General features: G+C 41.5%; 2 protein-coding genes across 3 annotated transcripts in view; one reads left to right on the forward strand and one right to left on the reverse strand.

The window, feature by feature from the left end:
- LOC124181131 (cAMP-specific 3',5'-cyclic phosphodiesterase) overlaps positions 1-22,676 on the forward strand; it is a 276,361-nt gene that overhangs the window by 32,686 nt on the left and 220,999 nt on the right. The window lies entirely within an intron of this gene.
- LOC124181133 (elastin-like) overlaps positions 18,235-22,676 on the reverse strand; it is a 76,954-nt gene continuing 72,512 nt past the window's right edge. Inside the window, exons 2-3 of the mRNA XM_046567396.1 lie at positions 20,003-20,053; positions 18,235-19,270 (exon numbers count right to left, since the gene is read on the reverse strand). Of these exons, the coding sequence (XP_046423352.1) occupies positions 18,356-19,270; positions 20,003-20,047 (960 nt within the window). The 5' untranslated portion in view covers positions 20,048-20,053 and the 3' untranslated portion in view covers positions 18,235-18,355. The remainder of the gene's footprint in view (positions 19,271-20,002; positions 20,054-22,676) is intronic.

Below are 22,676 nucleotides of genomic sequence, written 5' to 3' on the forward strand. Positions count from 1 at the left end.
AATCGTGACGTCACGTACGAAATTGTGACCTGCTGCCAACGAAATATGCACCGAGTATCCTTTCCCCCCGGCCCGCGGCACTCTTCGGTACCCTCGACACCCGCCTTCGCGCGCCGCCGCTTCCTCCCTTCCTACCTTCCTCGATGCCGCTCTGCAATAAAACCTCTTTACGATTTCACCCCCAGACCTTTGCCGACTCCGCAGTCGGTCGTACCGACGGATTAATTCTTTTGCAATTATTTCAACAATGGGCTCGAAACATTATTTTAGTCACCACGGATGGAAACGAGGCCGTAACGGAGATCCCTTTTACCCGAGGTTTATCTTCGTGATACCTTGATATATCCGCATGGATTAGGTAGTAATAAATTTTATCAAGAAGTTGATAAATAATCACCGTCTCAAACATTATACACATCCTCTAGTAAATATTTCTCAATCTTATATTTAGGGTCTCCAGCAACCATTCCGCAGTCCCGTATGCGTAACGGTTGGATTAATTTTTAAATTCAATTTCGGGGTAATTTTTTATTCGAACGATGATTTGAGTGGTTTGATATCGAAATATGTTAGAAATAAAAAAAGGCGTGCAATCCGCCTGACTTTGTCACGGTTCACTAACGATAAGTTTCCTCGTAAAAAGGAATAAGTTTTACCGAGGTACGTTAAAAGCTACGACCATGTTGCACTTTCATTACAACTTTTCAATCGTCTACGATTACCGCGCATCTTCTGCATCACTGAATATCTTTCATTTCACGCTCCAGAATGCTGGAAATCTTTACTCGCTTAAGGGGTAACTCCATCTCTACTCTGCTCCGTCGTATTTCATCCGAATGTAATAGCTGCATGCATACAAATCCTTAGAATAGTCGAAGTCACCACCATCATTTTTGAAATATGTTCGAGTGATGTAAGTAGATGTCCATGCTTCCGCTGTCGTATGATGGAGGTTAAAAGAGTTATGAAATTCGCAAACGAACCCCCGCCAAATGTGCTTTCATTCGTAAAAGAACATCTGACGAATCATGAGGTACACGATATCGGCAGCAACTTCTTCGATCAACTCTCAACCGCGATCCTAGTTGGTGACGGTTCGATCCTAAAAAACAGTTACTTCCTTCATCTACCTACCCACTTGACGTGGATCTCTCGAAAACTCGAGCAATTCGGTTAGTTTGTATCATTTCGTTCACTCGCTGGCTTGCTTTCGGCAATAAGCTTCGCACTTCAATTAGGTACCGACGTGAATTTCTTCACCCTAAAATAGTATTTATTACCGGCGAATGTGCAGTAAATGTGTTACGGCCAGCCCACTATCATCGGCACTACGTCACCACTAATGTTTATCCCGTGACGTCACGGGATCGCGACGAGGAAGGGGCTCGTGGCTGGTTGACATGGCAACCGAGTATTCGGAGTTTGGGGGATCGATGCGCCAGTGGCGTAGCATCAGGTGGCAGATGCAAAGGGGCGACTAGCGTCCAACAAGTGGAGGGCTGCGCGATGCAAACTAAAATACCTCGAGAAGTCTCCAAGAATTCCATCACGCACTTCCAACGCAAATGTTAAATGCGTGCTTTGTGATTATTGGAACCGACCGAGTTTTTGGCAAACGTTCTTAACTCCGCAACCCTTCGCCGAGGTGCTTGCAGAATAGTGTTCATCGATTCTTAGTTTTCCACTTGGGCCCTTGTTGTTTTATTCTTCCTTGAAATAATATTTACTTTCGGAAAACTCTCAACGTTCTCTAAAGCTCAGAGGCTCGAGATTACTCAGCGGATAAGCGTAAGCTCGAGAACAGCTACTACGAGCAATGAAATGAAGATTTAAAAAAAAATTTCTCTCTCTCTCTCTCTCTCTCTCTCTCTCTCCTCTCTCTCTGTTTCTGTCTTGCGCCTTGCATCATTCCGTGCGCTACTCGAGTTTCGCTCGATGAAAGCATGAAAGAGGGTCTTCCTAGCTGCTCCGTAATCTTGTAATATTTACATTCACGTGTCGAAATAACTCTGCGTTAAATCTCCCGATCTCTTTCGAGTTTATAAATGATACATTTTATACACAGGAAGATTGGGCAACAATTGATCGGTACATTTTTATCGCGTCAAGTCCTCCCTCGCTTCGCAATTCTCGTATCATTAGGAATCGGTGATTGCGCTGCCTCGAAAAAATTTCTCTTAAAAGTAAACACTGGACAAGTAAACTCACTTATAATAGAGTTGGATAAAAGAGGAGAGAGATTTGTTGATTGAATTAAGGGAGACATTTGTTCACCTAGATTTCAACCGTTGGGGAAGAATTTTGTTGCTCCTTTTATGCAGATACGGAATTTGCTCTGCGTGATTTCTCGGATAGGAGTACCTCAATTTGTATTAACCAGCAGCCCTTCGATCCGACGGTTAGAATCCTGTTAAATTAATACCTTCGAGCTTACGGTTTCACTGAATCGTCAATCGGGCTTCCGATATTCTTATATCTAACACGCGGACCTGTATCGTCGATTCTAGATACGTTAAGCATTCCTTGCCAGCCTTTCGTGTCGAATGGAATATCTCTCTTCGTTGCCACTCAACATGTATCAGCCAGACGGGCTGAAAGATAAGATCTTGTTCATCAACAAACGACGGCACTAAATTCCAATCCGAATCTCGGGGCCACCCTCTGTGTACGTGTAATACAATTGAAATTCGTGCCCGCGAACGGAGTTGACATTCATGGATAATTTTGGAATTTAGGAAACTCACCAGAGCTTGGCTTTGAGCAGCCGAATTTAAGAAGTAAAAAGAACCGAAATCGCTTGCCTCGGAAGACGCGATTTCCGGTAGCAGCCGTAGTGCTGCTACTACGAGCAGAATAATAAACGTCGAGAACTCCCGGCCGAGACTCCGTCAACGTTGGATGTACAAATAATCAAGCCGCGATATTCTCATTGAAACCCAGTTTCCGAATTCCGGTTAGCTAGGAATAAATATTGAGGAAACTCTGGGTAAATAATACGAAGTGCTGCTTAAACGTTGATGTGGCGGAATTAAATAAGGTGAAAACTTCCGCACGGTCGAAGTTGAAGGCGAGGCTCTGCACTCGATAAGAGTGTGTCAATATTTTAGCTCCACGTCCACCCTTGATAGCAGGGAACTCAAGAGAAAAATACTTACTGTACACCTACTAGTGCGAATTTTTATTTACCAATGAAATAAAGTGTCATAGACGATTTTCTCATAAAATATCATCCTCTAACCGGCATTTCCAAACATGCCAAAGAGACAAACAATTTCTACCGGAATTTTACAGAGATAAATCGATCAACCCTGTCAGTCGATCATCACATCGCTTTGGAACATTCCTCAGCTTCGTATCGAACAACCATTTGGCGAAATCGGAGACCCTGTCCTCGACCGTGATTCCTTTAGACTGTAAAGCCCCGCACAATTGAATGCTTTTACATGGGAGTTACCTGAGGGTTCAGAGGATTTTGTGAGGAATCCGAACACGGTCTTACAATTTGTAGGATCGGGTTATCTTCTTGGTATAATTGTTAAATTTTGCCTATTCCGATTCGATGCTAGTCGCCGGGGCTTTGGAAATAGACGATTGCACACACACACGTACCTCACTCTGTGAAATACATTCTGGATTTTCTGATGAAGTGAAAGAAAAATCCCTGAACGTGAATGTGAGGAAAATTCATGACTCGTGTAGTTCCTGCTGGAAGAACGCAGTGCTATTTGAAGCTCTTTCTTTGAGTTGCGTATCCATCTCGTACGAAGAACGTGTAACGCCTTTACGTATGTACTTTGTTTTCCTCCGTCTCCGAAGAACCGATTAGTCTTCATCGCGCTTCGGGCGGTTTTCCTTTTTTCACGTTATCTCACGAGGATACTACAAACATTGTTAAAAATCTACCCTTCCTTTATCTGTAGAATGACGACGACGCTGCTCGACGTAAAAGTTTGAAAGTAAGCATCCGAGTGCGTATGTACGTATAGTCATTCTTCGGTGTGCTTTCACCTTTATTGCAGTACTTCTTCCCGGAGGAAATATCCTTAAAAAGTTTTCCAACGCTTCGTCCAAAGATCCCGATATCAGCGGAAAAGCAAACTCGACGGAACTCGGACGGATTAAGTTTGGCCATTGAGCCCCCAATGACTATTAGATTCGTGATTAATTCCATTACTATGCTCGTTGAATTTGTACCATGCCAATTAAAATCCGAAATTTAAGCTTACGGCGAGGGCGTCCAACAATTAACCTGTCGGTGTCAAACCTACGGTATTTACGGGGGGAGTTGTCTTCGTCAGTCCGAAAACGCATTATCAATATTCCTGGTGGTCGGGTATTCCCCTCGCCACAGGCGCAATGTAAATGCCTAATTATAGCCTCCGTCAGCTTTGCTATTTTTACCGAATCGTTCATCCCTGTCTTGTCACTTGCGATGTGGCTTGGCTCGGGTTTGATACACGTATATTTCTTTCCCTATTTGCAGCCCGAAGCCCTCGTCCGAAATTATCCTAGCACAGGGGTTCATTTTCTGCTCAATAGACTACGTAGGGACGGTCCCGGCTTTCGCGGAGGTTGAAATTAAGCCCTGCTTACACGGCCCAATGACTGTTCGATGCACTTTCAACATCACACTGCTAAATTCCAATTCCCACATATTATCAGGATACCCGTAGGTACAACACTCCGTGCGCGTGTGTTTCCTAAACCATGAAATACATCTCGGGGAACATAATTCAACGTTGGAATTTCAATAGAAATTATCTCATCCATTTTCGCTAATACCGGTGTTTTCATTTTGACAAATTTCGCGACGAACATTCGTTATGATCACGGCTTTTCTTCTACGTATATACGTGTTCAGCGCTTCGTGGCGATAGGAATTGAATAAACACTGTAGCCGCGATCTGTTTATAGTATGCGAAAAACAAACACGATTCGTCGGAGCTTGCGTGATAACGATCATGTTCAACAACGTCTACTATTTAGCATGAACATAAAGAGAGACTTATACATTTGCGAGTATTGCGTTATTTTATGCACAGCGGTGGATTATATTTGCTATACCGAGTCTCACAGTCAGCTCTCCCAAGAGGGGGGATACCGAGAGACTCAACGGTGGTAGACGGACACGTTATACCTAAGCCACATTCGTTGAATGAGAACCGATAGAGGTACGTTCATAATTTATTATTCGATATCCGATAAATTTTTCGTTCTCTTCTCTACCGTGTGCCGCCCACGGTTTCACGCGTACATCTTCATCGAGTCAGATGATTAAATTTGAAAGCGAGTCGGGCATTCGAGCGCGGCTCGCGATCCCTAATTGGGTTTCGAGTTTGTTGAGGAAAAAAAAAGAGAAAAAAAAACGAGTTACAAGTTGTACAAAGAGGGAGCGAATACGAGGGAAATCGGACATTATGCCAGTAACAATATACAATTGATTTAATGGGGATGAAAAAAAATAGACCGGGAGAGGAGAAAGGAACACGGGTCGCTTCGTCTGTATCGCCACCGTGCTTTCGGCGTTCCGACCACTTCGACGAGGGCGTGCCATCCCCGGAATTCAATTGGACCCGATGTATGATTTAGTCCTACTCGAGCGTGCCCCGAAGATCCGAAGCTCTTGGGAATTTTTCTTATTCCATGAACGCGCGTCGAAAATTTACGGGAAACGACCGGCCGCATTGAAGCGGCTGAAAGTCCTCGGAACTGAACGGTCGAGAACACCAATTCCAGCCCATTGCTGCCTTGCAAGCACGCGTTTCTTCCCCGTTTCTTCCCCCCAAGCTGCGTTCGTAACGCACTTTACAACTCCTCAGCGATTTCCGTGTGGCAATGTAGGCGCTCTCGATTCCATACCCTAATCTTTTTTATCTCCGATACCTCGTACCTGCAGGGGCTGCAGGACTGACAAGGAGGACCTCCCCAAGGACATTCCGACTGCCCTGTGTATTCGGGTTATACGAAGGCGTAACTTCGAAGGGCAAACAGACTCGTGTGTTTCCACCTTAATATTTCCAAACATAAAACGAACGGCAGGATGAAAAATGTCTGTATATTTTGGCTGGTTGAAAAAAAGTGATGTATTACAGAACCCAAAAGTTTAACACGATCCCCGCCCCCAAGTAGCGAACTTGTTATCGTTTTCAAATAAATCATCGTTCGGTATGTACGTACGCGAGATTGAACCTACAACTTTTCCATATGTATTTTTACCTCGTTTTCGAAAAACTGGACCTCACTCAACAGCCTGACACACGCTCGGAGCATTTTCGAATGTTATTAGCTTCTGCTATCTTATTCGCTGCAAGTTGATTTAACTGGTCAGAGTTTTCGGTATGCTTGGCTGTATCTGTTTACTGAATATACACACCGCAATATGAAACGTTTTTTCAATTGTTCGTGATAGAGTAACTTTTATTCCAAATTGTTGGAGGTTCTTTTTTACGAAAAAACATTTCGGTCTTGTTTCTGGGTGCCTGAATACCTCGTTGTATGTTTTTTTTTCTTTCTTCTTTTCATATAGATTATTAAGCACAGATTGAGAGGGTAGAGTCACTCGCCTTACGGCTGCCTGTGAGATAAACGTTTTTATACAAGCCTCGCCCAGCATCTCGGTTACATGAAATTATTACATAACAGTACATCCTTAAGCCTTGGTGAAAGTAATGGAGGACAAAGGCGCCTGGTCGATTTACGAGCAGAGTGTGTAGCCTGAGTGGGTGAGACCGCAAAATTTGTTTAATAAATTGACGAAAATTCACAAGCAATTGACTGACTACCGGGAATCAGGACATTCCGCGGGAAAATCTTGGTATTTCATAGCTCTGATTTTGACTCTGAACTTTTCCCAGCACGCGAGCCTTTCCTCGCAGCAATTTGTTACGTCTTGATATTTACTGCAATGTCCGCATAGACGGGGGTTTTACGGTTATTGGAACGGAGGTGAGATAAAGTGTGATATCCGGACGTTATTTGTAATACATTTATGCTGTGATTTACGACAGGTGGATAACTTATATTACATTGTAGAATACGGTACACCCACTGAGGAACGGCAACACTTCTTCCAAATGCATTCGGAGCTTCTGCCACCTGTCAGATAATGGCGAAAGCCGTGTGATTTATCGCCAGATAATCAACCGCGTAAAAGTAAACTGGCATGCGAGTAAATTGACGCAAACAGTAAGTTTGCAGCTCTCGAAAGATCTCCTATCGTGTACTTTCCGCAACACAAAACTCTGAACGGTAATAAGCTTCTCTGCCGTAAACGTCCCCCGTTCTATCTACGAGTACGTAAAAGCCTGCAGCAGTTTACGAAAAAACATTTGAGCGAATTCTTCTTTTAGTTCATTTTTCGCCCAGCTTGATATCCTGTTGTTCGCCCACTTTGACTCCTGTATCTTTGATGTGTTTCGCTCTCCGAGGAATCCAATTCCTACCCACATAGACACACAGATGTGTTACAAGAATATATCACAGCGATTCGTGTATTTTATTATTAATAAAGTTTACGGAAGTTCTTTTCCCTGATTCCATTTCTATGGCTCTCCATTTGGCGAACACATGGTAAAAGGATAGAACAATTAGCATAGTTTCTTTCAAGTCTCACGCGAAAACTAACCGATGCATGACTGACAATGAGAAGCTGTCACGACTTTGATAAAGATAATGATGGAGTAAAAGGCTTTGAAAATGAGTACGGCAAATGTTTTTCAGATTGTAATTTGAAAAGATACCTATTTGGCTAATGCTCATAATCGGTACATTTAATTGTTTCTCAACTTCTCGAGGCTCACTCACATCTGATCCGCATTGACGAATAAAGTGCACATGTACGCGAGCAACTGCAGCTGACATCAAACTATATTCTTAACCGCAGTCACATGCAGCGTGACACATTATTTGCAAATTCTGTTCAGCTTATTCTAACGGCACCGCAGAAACTGGAATTTCGAGTTAAACCGGACCTTGTCAGCTGTTAGATAAAAATTCCGAATCCGAAACTGTTGGATACATATTTAGGCTGAGACAAATGTATGATTTTCTCTTCATCTTTCACGGTACACAATAATTTTTGGCCAAATTATGATCCGTTAATCTTCGCCTCGTTGTAGTTATCACGTTACACGATAATATTCGTCATTTAACAGCCTTTGTTTTGTGTTAAATATATACAGACATGCATCGTTGACTTCTAGATACGCTCACGTGAAATGTCCACAAGTACACCCTTGCTGTGAATTGTTTCTTTTTTCTAATACTTGCGCCGTTAACGGGAAAGTTTTCACAGCGGGCAATACTTTTCCAGTCACGAGCTATTACAGTCTTGTAGCCTTGAACTCTCAACCCGGTTTCTATTAAGTTGGATCGTTACTATCAAACAACCGGTGTCACACACTTCGCGTGGCCAATGAGCAGCGAGTGCGGCATTTCTTTTTTGGTTTGTCTTTACTTTTCTTATTCCACGAAACTTTTTGAAGAAAATGAGAACCGAGCTACAATCGAGTTTAGCATTTATTTAGGATTTTGTAACGAACAGAAAAAAGATTGGACAGGCTTAAACGTTGATCCTCTGTCTAGACATAACTTAACCTTCGAAATCTTTACCACTAGCAGGGACATTTCTGCGAGACAATCAAAAAATTTTTGCTGTAGCTAGTCACGGTTCTGTTGAAAAACTACCGACTGTGCGAACTTTGCAAAATTACAAAATCAATAAAACTACCTCATTGAATAAGTAAAACACTTTTTCACTAAGAACGGCAAAGCACATGCGATGGATTATGATACCTGCCCCGGCGTTATTCATCCAAATGCCAATAGAAATTATCGGTAAATTTTCTAGGCACATGTACGTTAGTGCGCCGTATTTGAAGAGGTGTTAATAAAGTTGCCGAAAAACTAAATTATTAGAAAACGTGCTCTGGTTTTTATTTTTTTATTTTTTTTTTTTTCTTGCTTATCGTGTTCATGGGGTGATCAGCTTAAATGTCGTATCGCCTCATTCTACCTTTGACTTGCGTCTGGAAACCGTACTATTTTACATTATCCGGATCGCTATTCAGCGAATTTAGTAAAATGGTTGGGCACATTAAATCCAGGAGTAATATGGCAAATAATTTATTTCCATTAAGTTGATCAAATATTCAACCCCCGTACGGTGGGAATGTGTCTATTATTCAGCATGGAGAGGTCGGTAATCGGTGTGCTCAATCTAACATAATTTCGTACGTTGTTCTGTATCACATTTCACAGGTATTGTGTAAAGTGTATACATACAGTAAACGCGGTTAGGCAGCCATCTTAGCCACTCTCTGTGATTATATCTGGAAAGGATATGGGACGCGATGTAAAGTCACCGCAAAGTTCAGTGTGAAACGTTAAACAGCCTCAAGAATCACTTTATCGGATTTCACTTTCTCACGTCAAACCCTGTGCCTGGTAATCAGTCTCTTCGAAGAAAGCGAGAATACAAACTTCGCCTCTAATATTGAGACTCGCTCTCTGGAGTTCTGGTATAAATTTGAAACATATGGACGAACGGTGAGCCAACCTTCGTATTGCATACGCTTAGCTGCATACAGTCTAGGCAAAGTCAAAGAGGATCAGCGAAGGCAGTCGTTGAATAAATACGTGTAATAACCGCGCTCGCTTTTACTACGCGAGTATAGGTATAATATTTGCATTAGCGGGGTAAGGATTAAAGGTAATGCTGCTGGGTGATTAACCCGTAATCCTGATTACATAAATACTACGTGTCGCTTCGAATACGGACACACGCATGCCGCGAGCATGTCGTTTTAACCCTATCTGGTATGCGAATTATTTGGAACTGTTTATCGGTCGATCTGGGAAGCTTTGTTCAAACAGATTTACGATAACCGGGTTATTGGTCTAATTATCTAATGAGAAGCCCTTGAAGCCCCTAAAAGGTGGCCTCTACAACGCGAGTTTTCCCCTCCAACGATTTTCCCGATGCGATTTCTTTCTCGTTCCTGAATATACGTTACATGCTCGACTTTTATTTCGGACCATGATTTACCTGAAATATAATTGGTGGCTCTGAAAAACTTAGCAATCAGACAGTCACCGCAACTTGCTCTTCATATATATATCGCAAATATTTATCCCGCGACGTTCCCTGATATCAGAGCACCCCGCTGGTGATGGAGAGCCTTGAGGGCATACAGAGTACTTATTGCTCCGACTAGAATCTGTCCCTTGAAGACGAAGGCACGTCTAGAGTATTTAAGAAGACATCGCCTCTATCAGTCTGACTAATTGCCGCTCGCTGCAGTACGACCAAAATAAATGTCGTTAACATTGACGCGAACATTCTCCTAATTACTGACGAATTAATTTTCATGAATTGGGCTCGTTATACCTGCCTGGACAAATTTGGCCCTCGCATTATCATATAATATACATGGTTACGAGTGCTACAGCAGTCTCGCTAATCCCAATCGTAATTGCGTTTTCGGCGTTGCGTTGCTTTGCCTTACCGCATGTTTTACTTTCATTTCACTTTTCCTGTATTTTTTTTTCATCTACCAAATTTCGCAGCGACGTTTTTGCCTTGGGCAGTAATGGTGAAAAACAGGACGCAGAAGTTAATGATTGAATACCCTTTTGGTTCGCGAGTGAACTGACCCGCACCGGAATGCGTTCCTAATGTATCGCGGGTGGCAGAAACGAATGTTTACAGAGGACCGATTAACTATTATTTAACACGACTAATTTTTAGTTTCAACTAATTAACACGACTATCATTCGAATTTAAGCAAATTAAGTACTGTCAAAAGCACGCAGTTTCATGTTCCAAAATTTATGTACTTAAATATATTCTAACGTCACGGTAAGATGATTTCTTGTGACATTAACGCTGGAACCAGAAATACCTCGTTTCGGGTGAATTCACCGAATTTATTTTCGTTCGTTTCATCAAACGAGCTGCAGATCACGTCTTATAGTAGTTTTACAAGGAGATTTCAGCCAACGATAATGTTGAAATGAAAAACGCGCCATATTGAATACACGGGGGGACGTTCTTAGACGTCGCGAAAACGCTGTGCCAGTTTGACATCCTAGAGGACGGCTGGTAATTGAACACCATCGACACGAGAAACATCCGTTTCGCAGACACGTTGGTTGAATGAAGTGAAGGGGTTGAGTGACGTAACAGTTGCGAAGAAGATCAGTTCAAGGGGATGTCAAGAAAATCAATCTCACGATAACAGCACGACAGCATTTCAGAGCTTTGTAAAACAATTCCTTGTCACAATCTCCGAATGAGAGTGTAACGACGGGACGCTGAGTTATAATACACAGTCAACCGGTAATTTACACGACCTAACGAAGTTCGGTTGTTTCTTTCCTAATTGTGATAATTGTTACAACAAGATTTACCTTGCGTGAAATGTTTGTTGTTTAATGATGACAAAGAGAATTAAATGAAAGTTTCGGAGTTTCCAAACAACTTTTCGGGTTTGAACGCTGCTAATGTCGAAGTTCCCCGACGAAAATCTCGTTTAGTTGTACTCTGCCATTGCTATGCTTGAAGCTCACATGCATACGGTATTAAATGTAACTACGAATTCGTAATAAAATTAGTTCATCACATTACGGTTGAAAAACTGGTCAGTACTGATGTAGGTACTTTTTGGATAAGAAGTTGGCTGGGCCTAAAGTATTGTAGACGTTGGATTCGTGGAATGAAAATTTTGGAAAGTCAATAAGCACTTCGGGAAGAAATTTTGATAGCGTGCATTTTTGAAAACCTGTGTAAAATGTACCGTTCGATAAAATTCCATGCACTAGAAATTCAAAGAAAATTGTGAAGATCAACTCTTGGCGAAATTTTTTTCATGCCTACATCGTTATTTCAAATTTTGACCATGTTTCTGAATTTAAAAATAGATTCAGCTGCGTGACGTTACTTTCAATAAAGATTTAAAACGTACCGCTATTTTTTTCCTAACATCAAGGCAAACTTGACGGAAGAATTTGAAATACTTGATTGTTACGTACTACTCTTACCGATAATCAAAATAGACCAACTGAAAAGGAAATCAATTTGTTTGGGTTTCATCGTGTAGCAATCGTTTGTCAATGGAAACACCGTGCAGCCAGGGTAATGGGAATCGAATCAGGATCACCACAGTTGAAAATATTTAAATCCATCGTATGTCGGATCCGCAATGCTTGAAACAATTCATAAATTGACTATTTAACTCGAAGGTTATCCATAATCGAATCTATTACAATAAACCGGATCCCATTTGACGTATGCTTACACAAAATTTCCGCTTAGAATAATTTCCATAACGGGTACTTTTACGTAAGTTTTATGCACGCACTGCTACGAAAAAATCTCCACGGAACGAAAGGAAGGTTGAAATTTGTTTACATAGAAATTTCGAATCTCTCCGTGCGACAGACACATAATCCGCATTTAATTGGCTGTTGTAAGAGCGTCGCCGAAAATCAACAAAGTCGATAGCTGGTTTGCTTTTGCGAAAGTTTCAAGCACGCCCTAACGCAACCCTCCAACAAACCCATAAGCTTGTAAATATTTTCTTGCCAAGAGGGTTTGCGGATCTGACTGTCACGCAAACGAAATGGGCCTTTTCTCTGTGTGATTTATCAATCAAAATAAAAGTATCACAGGGATCACTTATCCGTTTGCAGTTAAAGTTTTTGACGCGTGTGAGTAACTCTCAAAGACATTCTCGCACAGAGGTCCTGAATCTGTCGTTGTTGGGAATTTTTGTGCTTGTAATCAGATCCATTTATACTACGCTTAGTCGGGCTGTATCCGTTTCGTAGCTAGCCCCAGGAGTGAATCCCAAATCGACCTAATATTGGATATGGAGGAACTGGAGCGTATGCTTCCTATTTGCACGTGCATGTGATTAAGTCCTGTAGTATGTTGTGCCCATTAATCACCCTTTTTAATTTGATACCCTTTTATATTTCATTTTTATATTTCTCTCTGGAGGGATCAGAGCATCTGATAATCAATTTCGACGAAGATAATCAAGGTTTCTACGGACATGCATACCTATACAATAACGTCGGATGCTGTTCAAGGGCTGATATTATCCCTGTTGCGTAGCCCGCATAAATCCCCGTTATCTCATGATATCCTCATCGATGGCCGAGTTCATCCAATTAAAGTATATCGGGTGAATTCAGCTCAGAAGAATCTGGCGGGTTTTGATATCGGGAATTAGGAAAATTGGAAGCTCATCAATTAGTAATACCAGTCTATTACCTTTCGATAAGTTGTCATTTGCACATAATTCAAAACACCATGCTGAAATCTGTATATATTTCTATTCCGACATGAAAAACAGTTTATCAAACTGCAATGCATTCGTGACGTAAGTTTGCGGGCTAACCCGTCCGCTTGCAGATTTATCCGTTCTTCGTCTTTTACGCTCCTCGGCTGCTTTACACAAAATCGGAGTATAATTTGCCTATGAAGGCTTGAGGAGGTTCATTGTCACCATTGTACAAAGAAAGCCCTATGTTAAGTCGCTCTAGTTAGTTGCTTCATTTAATTCGATGTATGTGTAACCAGTTCGAATAAGCCGAAGGGTTACAATATCGAAAACCCCAAACGTGACTCGTGGCTTTGCACAAACATACATACAATTATGTTGTGTATTGACCCAACGTGTTTATCGTGTCACTGGTTTTCAAGAGTTAGATAATTTCCTCGAGGCTAAACAGTGTAAGTAGAAAACTTCATATCTCCTCTCACAGTTCAGTGAATTAACGTTTTATACGCTGATGCTGTTTCATTGCGATCCTGAAACTTGCGATGATTCATATTTAACTTCTTATCCGCAAGGATTGATGAAAGTTTAATTATAAATGTCGGTAGATCTTGTTGATTTTGTAATTTCATTGAACTTAAATTCATCGCAAATATGACCGTGATATTGACAATTGACGCTGGTACAAATAAAAATTCAGAAATTATGGGATGTCGGAATAGAGCGATATTCTAACGATCCGCACAATAATTATAAATATCACAAATTCAAATAAATAACACCCGAGGTAAGTTTAATTCGTCGTCCATCGGCTTTAGCGCTTTCCGAAATCTTGAGTTGATAATTAAAATGAAAAACATGCATCTGTGTTGTGAATGTACGATTCGACGTGTTCTCGTTTTCTCAAGCCATCCATACTAGTAGAATTAAATGATGAAAAATTATCTCCTATTTAACGTGACTGTACAAGGTGGCTCTTCCATCCTCAGTTAATTCTGGTAAATATAAGGGACGGCGGAATTTGAGCAGCTGCCTTTCCCGAATTCAGGTGGTAACCGGCGATTGTATTTTATGGGAAAACCTGTTCAGGATTAGGCCCGTTCGACCCACTGCCCTGGTATAAACTGGGTAATTTTCGTTATTCATGTCTCCATCTGCCTACGATAAAGTACTCCCGACATTCAGCTTTATCGCTTTCATAATGTACGCGGGGCTCACCTTTTCAAAGAAACATTATCGATTATTCACGTGAATTGCTACTACAATATTTAATATGACAGCTTTGTTGAATGGTAGATACGTGCGCATATGTGGGACTTTTGTAGAAGCCTCTTGAAGTTCGAAACTGACGAACTCTCGCACGCGATGTTTTCGAACCTTTTGTTCACTCTTGGATATTGCATCCACGGAATTTCATTATCTAATACACATCGTTCTCATAGTTCTGAAAATATTTCTCGACTTATTCGTACTACGTTTCGTGTAAAAAAGCAATTACTTCATGAAGGGCTATAAAATTTCCGAGATAAGACGTGAGCTTATTCAAGTACACGTTGGCTCGATTGATTTGCAAGTTAAACTGTTATAGACAAGGGGTAGGTATCTAACGTGAAAATAATTCTTAAAGGAACTATTTCCGTTTACAATTTCTACATTAATCCATTTTCAATAAATATTCTAATTATTTTTATTCACATTTATGTTGCAGGTGAGTTTATTATCCACTTCCTAGTCAAACGAGAAATACGTAAGTGTATATATATATACTTACACATACAAACTTCATTCCAATTTAAGTTGTTATCTCCTTGAAAGTAGAGTTGCCTGAAAGTTCCTATCGTAAAACAGGCGTTGTACCTGCTCCGCTTACACAAGTCGTCTTACCATCTCATTTCTAGGTAACTGCGTATGCATTCTTCATACCAGTTAAAGTATCGGGCCAACAGGTTTCGATCGGAGACTACAAATACTAAATATCTACCTTGTACGAGATCAGCTCTCTTCCATTTGTCTAACACGTACAGGCACAATAAAAATAGACACTTTTACAACGTATACTGCATACGTTTCTCTTTTAAAATAAACTGTCGAACCGCTGTACAATGGTCAGTTTAATCTGAAATAATAATGCAGGCGACAGGTGCGGTTCTCGCTGTCTGAAATTTGCAACGCTTTGCAAAGCAATGACCGCAGCTTAATGGCTGCAATCGATAAAACTTATCATCTGTTTTTCATGGTTCACGTCGGGCGTGATAAGAAGATCACCTCACTCACCTGCCGTCAATGGTGTACCATACGTTAGCCAAACCGTCATATATAAGCTTACGATAAAAACTGTCTGCAGAGAGGAGTTATCGACTGCGGAAAAGCACAGATCGTTACCGACATTCTCGCGGATAACAATATCTACAAGTCGTATTTCCATACGCCGACGTACCTTCCACGACAAATTTAATACCGTCCGATGTATCAAGCTCCAGCTAACTTACCGACGCAGCAAAAGCTCACCAACAACATAAGAACGGCGAGTAACGTACCCACAACGAGAGAACTCGGAGACCAGCGGAACTTCGAAAGTCGACGATCATCGATTCGGCTGAGATCAATAGCCTTGATTGGCTGTCTAAAGCTCTGACCACCAAAGCTTGCACGCTGAGCCGTGACCCGGCTGCACGCTGGAGGTCACCTAGAGCGGCGTGACGTAATATATTTTCCGCTGACGTACGCCACCCTTGCGCGTCACGTTGCGCCCCGGAATAGGATATTTAGAATCGCGAAAGCACCCACATTGCTCGAGAGATGAATACATAGGTATGTATCGCTACATCTAAGTTTTTTATTCTTCTGAAACAGCCCACAAGTACCGCGATGTTGAGTTCGGCTTTATTCCATAGCGAGCGATGCTTTGACGTCACTACTCGTCACTTTATATTGACAATGAGACTTAGCGAGCTACCTATCTTGAACTCATCTATGTATCCATCCTTACCTGGGATTTACGCGCGAATATTTTGCTATAGAAATGTTACCGTGTTATTTCGCATCTTTTAACGAAGTCTATTCTTAAAAACTAATATTTCGTTTTAAACGTGAAAAGGTTAATCAATAAAATCCATCGGATAATTTGCAAATAAGATTTTAAGTTTTTTTTTTTTTCTTCTCTGTTTCGGGCAAGTTTAGCGATTTATTTTAATCACAGTCATATTCATCCGTCATCATTTATCCAGCAGTAAAAACTAAAATGAAGGTGTAAATTCGTATAAATAAAATCAGAGTGATAAGATAATTGACATTAATTATATTTAAATGTAAATTGAATAGTTCAAATTTAACTTTTATGATAATTTATGTACATTATTTTTGATTCGCTTGTCCTCAGGTCACATAACTCAATTTCCTCTCATAGCCGCCTTCTGTTGAGTATAAATTATCTTAAATCCTAACAAGGTTTGTCAATTTTTTGATTAACAATTAATTGTCATCACAGGCTATGCAGCGCCTTTAGCTCCTTTCTTCATATCAAATATTTAATTTATGGAAAGTACGACGAATTTAAAGGACTTCGGCAAGTGTTGAATGGTGGATCTATCGATTTGCGTGTTAGTTGACCTGAGGCTGCTTGCCGAGTGACCAGCAATTATCTCACCTCTTTACTTCTCATTTTCACCTAACGGATGAGCGTCATACAATTTTGGACTATATAACCTGTCACAATCCGAGATAAAATTTAAACTGTCCCGTTGGATTTGATGAATTGGCTGTTACTCGATGAAATTAGTCCCCGCCTTCTCTGTTCCTGAAGCAGGAACATTTCATTATCCGCGGACATGCAAGACTGTGTATCTTGGCGTTGCGGAGAGTCCGTATTGTTTACCATTCTATTTCGTTGTTATAGTAATTTACTGCGTTCGTGTTTGTAGAGTTTTGATGAGTTGCCATGCCCGCCTACGGTTCACTAACTCTAAGCAATGTATAAATAGTTGATCGTAATTTTCGATCGCTGATTTGGAAGAGGCACTCGACTTTGGGTCAAATCAAATGATCTGATAATAATAATAACAGTACAAAATCATGGATTACGTTCCAGCAAGTGCCTTCGCGAACAATGAAACAAGTAATGCGATTTTGCAAACTCGTCTCAAATCCCGCTGTGCCAGCACAATGTATATTGTATAATAATCTGAAGGAAATCATATTCACACTATTCTAGCGTGAAACTTTCACCAAATTCTTTATCAGATTAATATAAATTAGTTGCATTACATCATTGCTGGTGAATGCAATTGAAAGATAGCTAGCCGTAATAATATTAATAATAATAATGATAGAATCATTCGTGATGTGAAAAAATCTTTTGATTTGCTAAATTCGTGAACGTGACGACGTTCTTGGTCTCCATCTTAATTAGCACTTTTTACGATCCTGAAAGAGACCCTGATTTCAATATGTCAACAAAATGTCCGAGTGTGTCCTAACAAAATACGGACGTACAAAGAAGAGTATTGGCATAACGGTGGAAGGTGAGAAGTTGGCGCCAGTCAAAAGGCTTCATCGCTGTTTGTGCCTAATGAGCGAAGTGGAAGAAGCCATGATACGCCTACATAGTCGTTATCGGAGCAATAAAACTTTCGATTAATCATCCACATCGTATTCCTTCGACGAAGTATCGCAACTCACTGCGTGTGCATGATTACTCCCATGCTGACAAAGGCTGACAAAGCGAGCTTTTGTGGCTTGATGGTAAAATCATTGTAATAATTTAGGTGTATTACTATCGGTTCCTGCACAATATCGTGCTAATGATTAACCCAAAATAGGTCCAAACCACTGAATGCCGCATTATGCAATGATTAATATATTATGCGTCTAGATCTTGGGAGGAGATGTACGGATTGAGAGTTGATTGGGATCAGGTGGAGGATGGAAAACAGTACCGAGCAGACAGTCGAGATTCATTGAAAAAATAAACATTTATTTAATTCATGTTAAATTGATCCGTAACGATCGACATAGATTCAAGAGCGTTGGTAACCAAGTCTTAAGGTACAGGTGAAAGTGTGTGCGCTGCGTCTTTACCACTTCTTGTGGTGTAGGTGGCCCGATCCATAAGATCCAATACCGTACGAAGATGCTCCAATGCCGTACGAGGATCCCAAGGAAGATCCAAGGCCGTACGAGGATCCCAGAGAGGATACTCCAATGCCGTAAGGAGATCCGAAAGAAGCTGATCCAATACCGTAACCAGACCTCAAAGCAACTGACCCAAGACCGTAAGAAGATCCCAGGGAAGAGTATCCAATACCGGAGTTGAGGCCTACTCCATATCCGGTGCTGATTCCACTGCTGATGCCGACGGGGACTGCGATCGGCTGAGGGACGGAAACCGGGACCGGCACAGCTTGGGGGACCGAAACTGGGACCGGGACTGGTTGGGGCACACGGACCTCGACTGGATGGGGAACGGGAACCGGGTAGGGGCGGTCGACGCGGACCGGGACGGTGCGGGTCACTTCCACGGGGTAGGGCTGCGCAACTGGGACGGGGTAGGGACGGTCGACTCGGACCGGGACGGGGTGAGGGACGGGAACAGCACGCGTCACTTCCACTGGTACTGGGTGAGGTACGGGAACGGGAACCTGGACTTCACGGTTCACGGTAATGCCGGTGATGCGCTCGTTCCTGCCGATATTTGAAACGCCGATGCCGCCGATGCCGCCGATGCCGCTGATGCCGCCAATGCCCACGGAAGAGCCAATGGAACCGACGCCGTAGCCGTAGGAGCTGCCATAGCCGAGAGACGATCCCAGGCCGTTCGAGTAGCCAGAAATGCCGGGAAGACCAGAGATACCAGAATAGCCTGAAATACCGGAGTCCAGAGCACCGTAGCTACCGATACCTGAACTCAATATTCCACGTTTCGCCGGGTTCTTCTTCGCAGCCGACTTGGTGGTGTCGGCGGCTATGGCGGAAACGGCCAACAAACAGACCTGGAACATTGGGAGGAACGTTAGTTCGATAATCTCGGTGATGCGCTAACAATAACACACACGTGGAGGGTATAATGAAACTTTTCAATGAAGGGATCTCATTGACCGAATGGAAAATAAAGAGAATAAAGTTGGACGATTTGAAGACTTGATTTTCAATCGCTGACGCTGAGGTAGAAGCTGATTACTTACTAGGAAGCACTTCATGTCGCAGATTCGAATGGTGACTGGAGTGTGCTATCCTCTGGTCAACTCACGGTTTTTATATGAAATCTGAACTCTTCAAATACTTTCACCGAAAGTCAGAACACGCCCTGACTTAACTTGCCGTGGATTCACACAAACGTACCGCCCAGTTGATTGGATCATCCGTTATAGACCTGTCGTAACGTCAGCTAACTAATTCCAATCCTAATCAATATTTATGCAGAATTGGGATAGGATTCACTTCGGTGAATCGCTTTTACGCGATATGCTCAGCGGCTGCTAAAATTAATGCTAATTTTCGAAAGGAAATTCGCTACGGTGACCCAAACTGTTGATTGAATCAGGTTAATCTTGAACTTCTGTCACACTATTTTAAGACTTCTTTTTAACAGTTTAAAGGCAACGTGAGATTTTTATCGTTGGTTGAAACCGCTTCGGAGCAGAGAACCTTCATGATGTTCGCATTTGCTGGTAACGTCAATTAGCCTGAACGAGTAAAAAATGGTGGAAATTTATCCCGCTTACCACACTTCCGCTTCTGCTTTCACCGTTCCTTGCTATCCCTGGCATGGTTTCCTATTAAAACGAACAAAAGATTTCAGCTTGTGGGGAGGAAGGAAACATTAAGTAGATGAAATATGACGATGGCTGTGAGTTTTCAATGATGTGGGTTGAGCGAAGGAAGAAAATCTCAAACTTTGCTCTGGGATGAGTATTTTAAAATCATTGTTCTGCAATGCCTCTCAATATTTCGGCTGCAATTGAAGAACGTACTTTTAAATTCTTCTCGCGTTCAAAAATTTATTTCAAACCCAAAAAATCTTGCGTCGATTTTTGAATTCTACACATAATTAGGCGTTATTTTTGGGAGCCGTTTATATTTTCATACTACGTGCAAGTTGAACGGACTTCAACTGGTTTTCGAATTAAGCTAAATTTTTATAAAACTATTGAAATAAAGCTTTTCGAAAATATTCACGAAGGGTATACGCTCTCTAATGGATTATTTTAAAATTGTTCGCGTGATACCCAACCACACTTGAATTACGTAAGAATAAAGAAATAATGTGAACGATCAATTCGCTCCAAGAGTTCGTATAAGGAATTAGTTATTTAGATTATATTCAATGATTTCTCGTGACCATGACGATTCGGGATGATAAATAACGAGGTGTCACCAATTCGTATATTTTATTTCAAAACGTTTGAAACATGGCGTAGACGTAAGCATCACGCAACTAACTTCGAATAGAAAACCAGTTCTGTTTTATGATACACAACTTTTAGTAAACAAATACATTATCTAAAACTTTTCACCGTCAATTTCGAAACTCCTTACGCCTTCGTGAAACTGGGTGGTCAACTAGAGATTAATTGTTCGCAATTGGGCGTGAGAAAAACCTCAGCGGAGATTCAATCCGCATAGTATGTGTCTCAGTGATTTCACACAAGGTTACAATCCTTGTCAACGTTCGCGAGATGATCTCTGTCGTCTGTGACATTTAGGCCGTGTGTTACGTAAATGCACATTTCCTCAGAAATACGAAATCGGATAGTTTTGCGCCTAATTTTTGTGTCACCAATGTCGTGCATCTGGGACACGATTAACCAGCTTTATTGTGATGTTTATCGTACGAGCCTATTTCGAATATCGCTAAAATAATATGTACCAATAATGATGATATAGTTACTCCAGAGAATGCCGTTTTTTAGTAGCCAAATAAAGCGTCGGATACCTCAGTATCGTAACTTGAAGGTGTTTTTCGAACGCCTTCTAGGATCAGGTGTAAGTTTTGAATGGTATTTCGACGAGAATAAAATTGAAAGCGATTTTGCAGGTGATTTAGGTGATTTAAGTGATTTAGCGAGGAAGCAGAAGCTGTTTGCGGCTCGAGTGTCGGTTGAGCAATAAAATTAATGGGTAATATAACTCATTCTCGTCGATACAAGTTGAAAGCTTCTTTCTGAATTCTTCAAGAGCATTTGAATCTTTGATGGAGAACAATGACTTCCAAGCTTCGATCAAGTCGTACTCAATTATTTCTGTAGCTAGATTTTATCTAGCACGTACGTAATCACACCCATCCGATGAGCCAAAATATCAAAGGTTCATCACTGCAGCCTCCGTTATGAAAACATGTCTGACATTTCTGGTCCTTTGAACTGTTTTGAGATAGATGAATTATTATCACGTAAGACTTCATACCCCGGGAATTGAGATCGACTGTAGTGTCGAATGCCAATGCAATATAATGGCCCGCGTTATGGCGTTGGGTGGAAACAAACGTATCCTCTCGCGTCATTGTGTAACATACCATTCCTAAGCCTTTTACTTTTGCAGCCTCGCTAAGGTAGTGGCCTGGGCTATTGGGCCGTCTGGGCTTGGTCCCCTACCATCGGAGAGGTGGAAGAAATACTGGATATCCGACTGGGCTGCCTTAAAAGTTCAGTGCCAAGCGAACCGAGTTTAGTTTACGGTTCGACTCAGAACAGCATGGAACTAATGCGATTTATCAGATCTTGTTTGGTAGAATTTTTAAAACGTCTACACGTTCATGAGGCTTGCGTATCGTTAAACGCATTACACTTTTCTCAAAATATAATTAACGGTACACTCATGACAAAGGGGGTGCACGCATCTGAGGTAGCCGATTTTGATGAAATTTGAACTGGTGAAACTAGATCGAATATTATTAGATCCGTATATTTTTCTCGTCCCATGGGCAACGGTTCCTGAAAAATAACATGAGGTTCGTTCTTAATATAATCTTTACTCGTGTTTTTATTACTTTCAAGTACATTTTAATGAAATCATTTTCTTTCAACGGAGTGCGTTGGATGAATAATCACTTAAAAAAAACCTATGTAATGCGGGTGTTATCATTTTATTACACTCTACCAGAAGCTATACAGAGTATCAATCTTCGTCAGAAATAGCATTAGTACACGCGGGTGGGTGGTAATCATCGTAAAAGCATTGAAAACAAACGTACCGGCGGCACCAAGAGCATCTTGCCAGGGCTCGCTCCCTGCTTACGCATCTACTTCTTCGTATACCATTTGGAAAACATACTTCGTTGACATTCATCAAGACATTTCTCGATTCGGTTAACTTTGCTGCGAACCAGGCGTACTGCAGCGTGTCGGATAATGGATTTTTAGAGAATCTTTCCTTTTGCTCAATTCGCGGTAAGAACCT

The sequence above is a fragment of the Neodiprion fabricii genome, chromosome 4 (genome assembly GCF_021155785.1).
Source record: "Neodiprion fabricii isolate iyNeoFabr1 chromosome 4, iyNeoFabr1.1, whole genome shotgun sequence".
NCBI classification, from domain to species: Eukaryota; Metazoa; Arthropoda; class Insecta; order Hymenoptera; family Diprionidae; genus Neodiprion; species Neodiprion fabricii.